Source organism: Pygoscelis adeliae, unplaced genomic scaffold, assembly GCF_000699105.1.
Source record: "Pygoscelis adeliae isolate BGI_AS28 unplaced genomic scaffold, ASM69910v1 Scaffold917, whole genome shotgun sequence".
Lineage (NCBI taxonomy): Eukaryota > Metazoa > Chordata > Aves > Sphenisciformes > Spheniscidae > Pygoscelis > Pygoscelis adeliae.
The window spans coordinates 70,404-81,294 of NW_008825097.1; the positions used below are offsets into that span (position 1 = coordinate 70,404).

Consider the following 10,891-nt stretch of genomic DNA (forward strand, 5'->3'; position numbering starts at 1 on the left):
CCTCGCTACAACCTCCTTTCAGGTGGTTGTAGAGAGCGATAAGGTCTCCCCTGAGCTGCCTTTTCTGCAGGCTAAACAACCCTGGTTCCCTCAGCTGCTCCTCATAAGACTTGTGCTCTAGACCCTTCATCAGCTTCATTGCCCTTCTTTGGACCCTCACGGAGGTGCTCCTTGGCACCCGTGTTACCTACAGACATGATGAAGCACAGAGGAAAAGCAGTTGGCCATGAGTGAAGCCAGTGAGGGGTCAGGACAGGGCTCCCTGTCCTCCCCCTCTCCTCTCCTTGGCCCTGGGCAGCACCTTCCACCTCTCCAAATTAGCAGCAGATACGGCAGTGACAGAGTATTTGTGGCTTCATCACTGACATTAGCTACCCTGTGTCTCAGCTTCCTCCTGTGTGAGCTGATACAAGGGCACTTCAGAAGCAGTCGGTGCCTACATTTGGGGAGCTTTATACCCAGGCTAAATAATATTAAAAAGTTGCAGGGGAATCACAAGGCTGTTTTTGCTCAGAGCAGCCATCAACAGGGTGTAGGTACAGGGTCCAGCGTAATCTGGGCTGCGGTTAAGCGAAGGCTGAGGGCAGCCATGGAGCAAGGGAGCCGGGAGGACCAGGACCCCATTGCCTGCGGAGGGGCTCACAGCCAGTCCCGGGTCTCCCCCGCGTCTGTGATCTCATTATGGGGCATATTCCAGAACCACCAGACAGGGTTTCAGAGATGATGTTGGAGGGCAAGGACAAAGCCCTGTAGCACCTCAGAGAGAAGCACCTTCCACTGCCTCAGGCTTCAACATGGGCGATAGCTTGGCACCCACCGGGTATTCATCCTTACACATGGAGAGGAAGATGAGTGCTATGGCTTGCACCGTCTTCAACGAGCTTCGCCTGGAAGGGAAACTCTGTGATGTGATCATCAGCGTGGATGGTATTGAATTCAATGCTCACAAGAACATCCTCTGTAGCTGCAGTCACTATTTCAGGTCAGTGCTTGAAACAAGAGGGGATGGGGACAAACAGTATTTCCTAGTCTGTGTCACATTGTCTTAGTTTATCTCCAGTGCTTACATCAGCACTAAAACTCTCATCCAGCAGTTACCCATAGTCCTGGTACCTGCCTGGACGCCAGAATTAATCCACATCTAACAGCAGCTCTGAAGTGGTGTCTGACGAACCCCAGATGCGGTGCAGGGCTGGGAGCGTGGCTAGCCTGGCTTATCTGCCATCGGGCGGGAGGTTTTTGTTCCCTTCGCACCATTCTTCTCTGGTATTCTTGTTGAAGCAAGGTGGCAGCTTGCCCTGTTGCTCTCTGTCCACAGCCGGAGGCTGTGACTCCTTTTTAAAACAACCAGCTAGTAAAACATTAATTAATAAACTACACGGCTTCCCAGCATGGCTACTGCTAGTGCCCAAATTGGTGCCTGGGGAAGAAGGCACGGGGGATAATGGGGACAGGGTTTAACACAGCAAAGCTGCTTTGTTTTTTCAGGGCTTTGTTTACCAGCAGCTGGAACAATGCAGAGAAGATAGTGTATAAAATCCCTGGCACTTCACCTGAAATGATGAGGCTCATTATCGAGTACGCCTACACCAGGACAGTACCGGTCACGGCTGACAATGTTGAAAGTTTGCTAACCGCAGCAGACCAGTTCAATATCATGGGTGTCATCAGACTGTGCTGCGAGTTCTTAAAATCCCAGCTATGCTTGGAAAATTGCATCGGCATCTGCAGACTCACAGATTATTACCACTGCCCTGACCTGCGAGAAGCAGCCTATGTGTTCATCCTCCATCACTTCGAGGACATGACTAAGGTGTCTACAGAGTTTCTAGACCTCTCCGTCAACGAGCTAAAGCACATCATTGAGAAGGATGAGCTCAATGTGAAACAAGAAGATGCTGTGTTCGAGGCTATTGTGAAATGGATTGCTCACGACCCGCAGAACAGGAGGCAGCACATTGCAGTCTTGCTGGGCAAGGTTGGTGCTGTCACGGCGTGGGCCCGGGCGGCTCTGCAGGGCTGGGCACGGGGCAGCTAAGCCAGAGCTGCTTTGCTTTTCTTCTAAGACTGGAGGAAATTGCAGCCTCCTAACGCTGCTCACAAAGAAGTGAGCTTTCAGACTGTTAGGCTAGTGCTACGCTGGGGCACGGGTTGAAAATCCTGTGCTGGGGTTGGGGCACATTTCCTCATGTTTAGAGCTTAAGTTTAACTGTTCCTCACATCCAGGAAGGACCAAAGTTCACATGAGATGACGTTATCTCTACATACACAAAGTTTATGAGCATTTGCCTAGACAAGCTATACTATGCAAATAGCAGCAGGCGTTAGGGCAGTTTCAGTCCGCGTACAGGAAAGCACCGTGCCAAAGCAGCGGCAGACTCCCTGCCATGAAATCGGATCATTTACCCTTGCACACTCCTTTCTGGACTAGCTAAAAACTACACATTTGATTCCCTGGTTCTCTAATAAGCTTTAGACAACACTGTAGCCTGAGAGCAAAGCCATCCAGCATTGGAGCTATCCACAAAGGATACCAAGGTGTAAAGCATCTGCATTAATATTCTAACCTCCTTTTTCCTTTTTTCAGGTTCGACTGGCACTGATGCAAGCAGAATACTTCATGAACAACGTCAAAACGCACGATTATGTGAGGGACAATGACGAGTGCAAAGTTCTCATCATAAACGCGCTGACAGAAATGTACAACCTCAATATGCACGGCCCATCTTACTCTGATTTCACCAACCCGCTCAGTCGGCCTCGCCTTCCCTATGCCATCTTATTTGCTATCGGAGGCTGGAGCGGGGGGAGCCCAACCAACGCCATTGAAACATACGACACCCGTGCAGACAAGTGGGTGAACGTCACGTGTGAGCAAGAAAGCCCCCTTGCCTATCACGGCACTGCTTATTTAAAAGGCTTTGTCTATGTTATCGGAGGATTTGACAGCGTGGATTATTTCAACAGCGTCAAGCGGTTTGACCCACTTAAGAAAACATGGCAGCAGGTCGCACCCATGCATTCGCGGCGCTGCTACGTCAGCGTCGCCGTTCTCCACAACTTCATCTACGCCATGGGAGGGTTTGATGGATACATGCGCCTCAACACAGCAGAACGGTACGAGCCAGAGACGAACCAGTGGACACTGGTTGCCCCCATGCACGAGCAGAGAAGCGATGCTAGTGCGACCACACTGCATGAAAAGGTAAACGGACCGTGAGATTACAGACAGGAGTTAAGGTTGAAGCATGGTGAGCAGGACAAGGAACCAAACAAACATCAGTGCACAGCATTACACAGTGAGCAAGTGCCTGTCCTCTCATATGGCACGTATCGAGGTAGGGACTTTCATGGAGCTCAGCCAGTGATAAACACAGCTCCCACTCAGAGTTCATCATCTAGATAGAAAAGAGGAGTTGTGGGAGCAGGAAAGGTAACAAATGCTCCCTTTAATGTGAGGGATCATTTAAAATAAAGAGGAAGAATGTTCATGTAAACCTTACTCATCAAATCCTCGAGCTGCAGATATGAAGCTCTCTAAGAGGCAGCAACTGACTGGCACGGCGGAGATGCAGACAGGAGTGGCAAAACTCTTCCAGAGCTGCTTACCACCAATAGCCCACTTGCTGCCGGACAGTACTTTTCCTGGCCACAGGTCAAATACCATGCCTATCTGCTTCGTGCAGTTCAGGAAATAAAGGGTCTAAATCCTGCTGGCCTGAATAACTCACTGCACTTTTATTACTTCAAACCCAGGATGACCATTCACATTAAAAACAAAACAAAACCAACCAACCCCCCTGAAAATCCAGCCACACCATTCATTTTCTTCTCAGTGTGTTCTCCCACCAGGAGTCTACCTGCCCTGCTCACACTTTTTTTCCTCCTGTAACAGGTGTATATATGTGGTGGGTTCAACGGAAATGAATGCTTGATCACAGCTGAAGTGTATGATGCCACAACAAATCAATGGACCTTTATAGCCCCAATGAGAAGCAGAAGAAGCGGAGTGGGTGTGATCGCGTATGGCAACGAAGTGTATGCGGTAAGGGAGAAGTGGTACCTCTGCTGTAACACCACCCAGCACTTGTAGTACTTACTTTTGCTAATCTGCATTTCCTAGACTTTCAGGCTGGCCATTTGCTTGTAAGTGAGATTTAGGGAAGAAAGCCAGAGTCAGAATGGTTGATACGCCTCCTGAGAGTATTATCACCTGCACACTTTTTGTTATGAAAAACGCGTGGACAATTTTTAAGCAACTGCAGCAAAGAAATTATTTTCTGCTGCTGCTAACAGCATTAGCAGCACAGAACACTTGCTTGGTCCTGTTTATCGTGTCCATGTACTGCATTTAAACTCTGTAGAAGTGTAAAATCTGACAGTTGCATAAAATAACTTCTGGAAGCTCCAGAAAGAACAAGGGAGCAGTTTGCAACAAGCAAGCATTGTGTTTTGAGATCACATGCTCTCAGCAATGCTCAAACTGAAGTCAGTGAGGCAGGACCAGTTACCATCCTACTTGTGCGCGAAATGATTCGGGTGACAGCGGGTGAGGAAAGGCCTATTTCAACTCTGTACCTCTGGCATTCACAGGTAGGAGGATTTGATGGAGTCAACCGGCTTCGGAGCGTGGAAGCTTACAACCCTGTTGCCAACACGTGGCGCACAGTCCACACCATGTTCAATCCTCGCAGCAACTTTGGCATCGAAGTGGTGGATGATCTTTTGTTTGTGGTTGGTGGCTTTAACGGTTTTACCACTACTTTCAATGTTGAGTGTTATGATGAAAACGCTAACGAGTGGTACGATGTTCACGACATGGGCATATACCGTAGTGCTCTGAGCTGCTGTGTGGTGCCAGGTCTATCTAATGTCGGGGAGTACGTTGCCAGACGAGACTGCTACGTGGACGACTCTTCAAAGGAAGTCAGGTTCACTTCTTCAACAAGTAGCCTGCCTGTATAAACAGCTCCACTTAGCTAATAAAGTCTTCTGAGCAGCAAGTGAATGTATTCACTTATTCTAAAACAAAAACAATTGATACAGGCCAAAAGAATAATTAGTATTTAAAACTTTCATTCTATGGTGCCACAAAATGTGTGTATCGGCCACAGCCTACATAGCAACTTAAAAAATAAGAGGTACCACAGAATGCTAGAGAAATAAAAGGTTTATTTTCATTAATTCACTTATTACAATAAACTTTAGTACAGTGTATTTAAGGTAAAGAACATTACAGTAGGATTTGTTTCAAACAGCCTTACACACACATACTACTTTACCTTACTGGAAGTAAGTACAGGAGTGCTGCTTCCTCAAGCAATCTGCTGAAGTCTACATTAATATCGACAGGAGAGTACAGCTGCCATGATCCACAGTGACATGGACCTACGAGGAGTATCTGACTATTAATGGTCTTCAAACATCACGTTAGTTCCACACTTTACATTCATATTAGTAATAAGATTAGATCCTCAGGAGCACCTGTTTTATCAGCCTTCCGCTCAGGACTGTCTAAATTAGAGATATGATTTATACCCTAACATAATGTGGACATAGCTGAAAATAAATCTAAGCCATAAACCACTTATTTTAAGCTTGCTTTTTTAAGACCATTGAATGTGACAACATACTATTACAAGGTTGTGTTAAAAATAACCTAAAAAGTTGCAATTCTTTGAGACTCAGTTTGTCAGCAGCAATCAGTCTATTCCGTGACACACTAGTTGAGCCAATAGTTCTGATTCTAACATTTACTGTAATGGAGAAAAATTATATTGAAATAGTCTAGCAGAATGCTTGGCATAGTTATTCATAATGCATGCTAAAAAGTTGGCATGTTTTCTTCATTTCTAGAGTGGTATCCTACTATGTGCAAGAGAAAGTCTTATTAAAAATACATACAAACCCAGCATACTAACAGAGTATTCAGGTAGTTATAAAATATTATGTACACATATGGCACCTAGAAATTACTACAATGACAGCCAAGTGCTAGGCAGGATGTGTCCTACTCCACTGATACTTTGAGCAGAAAGACAGGATGTGACACATGCATTTTGTGGCATGTATTCAGTACAGGTATAGAGGTATGATTGTCGTAAGGAGGAGGAAAAACTCCACCCGATGTTCTTTTACATTAGGAAGGCCAGAAGCCAGCCTCCTAATACTCAGCTGAATACACCCTAGGATCGTACTGACATTTAACTAGCCACTATAAACACACTGAAAGAATTCCCAGGCTTTTGTTTGTAGGATCATTTTATAAACACCCAGCAAGCTACGGCAGTCAAGGGCCACAAGGAATTTGTTACGCGATTCACAGGTTAGTGGGCTAAATTACAGCCAGAGTCAATAATGCAATTCTTCCAAACACCTACATGTGATACATTGGATAGTTAGACTTGTCAGTTAAAACCCATGTGCAATGCAATTGGTCCACTTAAAGTCAAGGCTAAAAAAAACCCCAACTATTTAAAAATTCCACAGAACTGGCATAGCAAAAGTTAGAGCAAACCAGTGCTGTCCACAGTGCCCATCACTCACCATGCAAACAGAACATACGAAGGTATAGTGCATCACATACAGAATCATGGCTGGCATTCACAAGTTAAGCTGTCCAGACACTAAGCTGTTTTGACATTGCCTTTGAGCAGAATATCTTTAGTAAACTGTACAGCTTGTATGTCAGCCAGAAGTTCTCATGGTAAGTGCAATAGCAATTTTGCTTAGAAAAAGAAAGACTGCAAGAAGTTTGTTCTTGCATCTGATTTTGTTGCATGCTACCACACGTTAAACTATTTAGTTCATATTCCAACTGAAATAATCATCTTGGTATTTCTCCCTACAAATTGTCCAGATTTGTTGACAGACTACAAGAGGGCTTTGACAGAGCTGTGGTGGTCTGACATACTACCATCCTTCAACTGCTTGTTAAAAATTCCTACAGCAAAGTCAGTGGGATGGAGTATGTAAAATCTTCTCAGTTGCTTCTGTGCAAAGTGTGGTAAAGTATCTTAAAATCAGGTCCCACAAATTTAAGTTAAATCAATGGATTTAGTACTAAAGCTGTGAGGCATTTTCACACTGCTATTCACAAACCCTGCTGTAGGGGCAGTAATTCTTAAACTACTCCAGCCAGATCTGCAAGAGTTCATGGGCCAAACTCCACTGATTAACCCCTTGCTTACAGGCCTGCATGAGCTGATTTGGTAACAGTCACTTCTGAACATCAGCCTTAAACCTGAACAAGCTTATCTATTTCCTCTCTTGCATTAGGCCAGCATCGTACAGTTTAATCTGCCCTTGCATAACAACCCAACAGGCAAATAAAATACAACACAGTTACCGTAGATGAGTAAATTGAGACTAAACTGTTAAGATTTTCAAGGTTGTTTTTTTTTTAAACAAGGCTAGATTACTCTATTACAAAAAGACAAGTTATTGATATCAAAGTGGCAAGTGAACTGCAAAGTGGAGCGTTAAGGGATGTACACAGAGAAACCTTTACACACTATGTGGTTGAAAGACTTACCCAGTGTTTCAGATATGATCTAGGTTGCCTGTTGAATTGGAAAATGAGAAGTATCAGCTCAGAAAGCTAAACAATTAAAAAACAAAACAAAACAAAAAACCAAACTGTTTAGACGTTCTTTTGCAAAGAAGTTGCCCACATCAAAACCACCAGCAAATCATCATATGAACCAAAGACAGTATACAGATCTCCAATGTTTGTCTACACAAATTTTGGAACACCCTGGTTACTCCTCCCTTTCCCTTCCCTAAGATCCTGAGTTAGGTTGCATGTGAAAACCTGGAACATTCAAATGAAGGGAAGGATGGGGAAGAAAAGGAGGTAGGAAGGATGCGCTGAATCCGCTAGTAACCTAAATCATCCTGGAGCTCTTTGGATCAGGGAGAAGGAGTGTTCAGTGGGACAGTTAACTGAGAGGCAGCGACACTCTAAAGGAAATATTCCACGTTCTGTTCCTTGGGAGTATAGCAGTAAGCAAACCAGAGCCAACCAGGGCACTGGTTTATGTAAAACCACCTCAAAATGCGAAAAGGTATTTAAATCATCTTAAATCTTACCGCCACAGTAAGTGAGGAAATTAAAATATTTAGAGACTATGAAAACTCAGCTATCTCACTTCAAGGGGAACGCCAAGTGCTGATTTGTAAGGAGCACTGCAGCACAGCTACTCTAAAGTTTCTCGGGAAAGTATACTGAAGGCAAAGGGTACCGATTGTCAAAGACAGGCTGGAAACAGGCTCGTAGGGGTTCTTCTCATCACTTTTTCACTAGAATTAAAACGTGTGCAACACTTGAGAAAGGATCTACAAGTAGCTCAGTTTTCAACTTATTACTGTGAAATAATCTCATTCTTACTAATCCACACCGATAGAAATGAATAGTCAACACTGGTAGGTGGCTACTTCGCTGGTTTCCACCCCTTTTATCAGGCTGATTGTTGACCCAAGTTTCTAATGAAGCTGTCAAAGACAAACTCAAAGCATCTTCAAATACACCTGAAAAAGAACCTACTGCCTCAAGTTCTCCGTTTTAGCAAGCGTCTTGTGTTCTACCAATCATCCATTTATAAACAAACTCTGCAGCCTCTCTACAACATACAGATACAAAATATTTAATACACATAGAAACATCCTGAAGTAATTTTATAAAGAAAGATTGTGCTTTTGTTTTCATATATAACTATTGCACTTGCCTCCAACTTGGGAAAGCTAAGTACACTAACACCAATTATATGTGAAGTTTAGTCACTGAGAAGGAGAGAATCAAAGGAATGTCAATATGTAAGTGCAAATAAAACAGGTGCTTTCAAGCACACACAAATGTAACCACTAAATTATTAAGATAGAGATCTTTGATTTTCAAAATAGAACTGTTAGAGACTAACCCTACAGAAATCCTTGAAAACAAAGATCTGAAGAGAGAAATAACAGACTTAATGTTCCTGGCTACAGTTTTTCCCTGGGCACCATTAAGTAATACTGGTGGATTCACATAGTTTCACAATTCCCATCCATCCTCAATTTCTGAGCTTCTTAATTTTCAATACATAAAAGATGCTGGTTTTATGCATCAAATCCAATCAACACCCCCATGTCTTATAAAGACATATCAAGTCTAACAAAATGGTTTAGCGCAGTATTTCCTAGATTCATCAGGAGAAGTGGTACTGCAGAAACTAGCACTCAATCTGTGAGCGTGGCATTCTCCGTAAGCTTAGGGAGTGTCGGTGTATTTCCTGCATCTGCCTTTCCTGCATTTGCCTTATTCTATCTTTTTGCCACATCAAATTTTGCGGCATAGGGTATCTTTGTGTTCCCTGCAAGCATCTGAAGGGAATTCTCACATGGCAGGCTGTTGCTCTGCAGCGAGGCTGAGGCATAGGAGGCAAAAGCATCCAGCGCTTTCTCTCGGCACAGTAACGATAGGCCTCCTTCCTGTATTGCTTGTCAATATCATCGCTGTTTTTCCACCCCCCAATGATAAAAACATCATCTTTATAATAACAAATAGCTGCTCCTTCAATGCTAAGAACCTCTGGGGGTAAGCTTTCAAGTATTTCATCCGAGGCCCTGCCAGAGATCTTTACCTTGGCTTCCTCATTATCTATAGGATAACTCTTGGGGCAGCACGATGCCGTATGGTAAAAGTTTGTGTTAGCAACAGACATCTGAAAAGAGCAATAGTTATCAATGAGTGGCAGAGACTCCACATCCTGCCACTGCCTTGTTTCAGCATCGTATCTGATAATAACTGCCCTCAATCCATCTTCGCTATCACTGTCAACTGGGGTACGAGCAGCAACATAAACAAACCGGTCTTCTACAGAAACAGCTTTGACATCACGAAGAATCTTTGGTGCTGACTCCAGGTTAAGCCATTTGTCTTGCTCGGGATTATAAATGGCCACATCTTTAAAGCCAGGACTGAAATTGCCATGTCCGCCAATACTGTACAAGTTTCCTTTAACTTCAGTAAGGCCAAAAGAATGCTTTCTGGTTATTAGATTTGAGACTTGTTCCCAAATATTTCTGTTTGGATTGTACCTTTCTACAGTCTTGGCAAACCCTGGTTCCATGGAGCCAGCCACATAAACATAAGATTCTGTCACAGCAACAGCATGCCCATCAAGATGATTATGTATGTGCGGTAAGTTTACCCACCTATCTTCATCGATGAAATACCCTACGCACTCACTCAAGTAATCTCCTCCCTCTGACACACCACCAATCACCATAATGACGTCCATGTTTTGTCCAAAACGCGGCAACAACGCTACCGGACAAGCGGAATGTTGTAGATTACCAGACTGCAAGTTCTCAGACCGCAAGGCGTGACTCTCCACGGCTTCAGACACTAATTTAACACAGGCCTCGTTGCTCGATACCAGCCTTTCAGATTTGACATGGCGAGTAAGGTAAGTGGGTTTCATCTGAGACAATCTAAGCAGTTTAAAGAGATCTTCAAAGTACCTCTCTCTTTCCTCAGGATTTTTCTGAACCCACTTCAAAACAGTCTCAAAGAGGATTTCTTCAGAGTCCACTGTGATCTCCGAGTCTGAGAGCCAGTCTCTGATGAGGTGAAACGGCAAAGTGTAGAACTCCTCATCTTGAATAACTTTGTGGAAGTTTCTCCTGATCATATCCTGAGCTTTGAGGGCCAGCTGATTCAAGGAATACATGTGGGCTAAGCTGTGAACCGCAACACAGTTGGAGAGGTTGAGCTTCTTCTTCAGAAACTCCCCACAGAACTCTTTTAACCGGGTCAGTAGAAACCTGCAGAACAAACGAACAGGGGTGATGTTGCGGCCCGGTTGCAGCCGGTCCGGTCGCGCCCCCCGCGCCCGGGCCCCGCTCCCCT

At 44.3% G+C, this 10,891-nt stretch overlaps 2 protein-coding genes across 2 annotated transcripts in view; one reads left to right on the forward strand and one right to left on the reverse strand.

Annotated features, from left to right (window-relative positions):
* The first annotated feature begins 794 nt into the window (after positions 1-794).
* KLHL10 (kelch-like family member 10) lies at positions 795-4,965 on the forward strand. Its single transcript, XM_009327008.1, has 5 exons — positions 795-982; positions 1,489-1,978; positions 2,588-3,205; positions 3,896-4,045; positions 4,594-4,965. The coding sequence occupies exons 1-5, from the start codon at positions 795-797 to the stop codon at positions 4,963-4,965; spliced, it is 1,818 nt and encodes a 605-aa protein (XP_009325283.1).
* Positions 4,966-5,159: 194 nt separating this feature from the next.
* The window catches only part of KLHL11 (kelch-like family member 11), a 6,859-nt gene continuing 1,127 nt past the window's right edge, over positions 5,160-10,891 (reverse strand). Inside the window, exons 2-4 of the mRNA XM_009327022.1 lie at positions 10,195-10,806; positions 7,535-7,562; positions 5,160-5,388 (exon numbers count right to left, since the gene is read on the reverse strand). Coding sequence (XP_009325297.1) covers positions 5,335-5,388; positions 7,535-7,562; positions 10,195-10,806 — 694 coding nt within the window. The 3' untranslated portion in view covers positions 5,160-5,334. The remainder of the gene's footprint in view (positions 5,389-7,534; positions 7,563-10,194; positions 10,807-10,891) is intronic.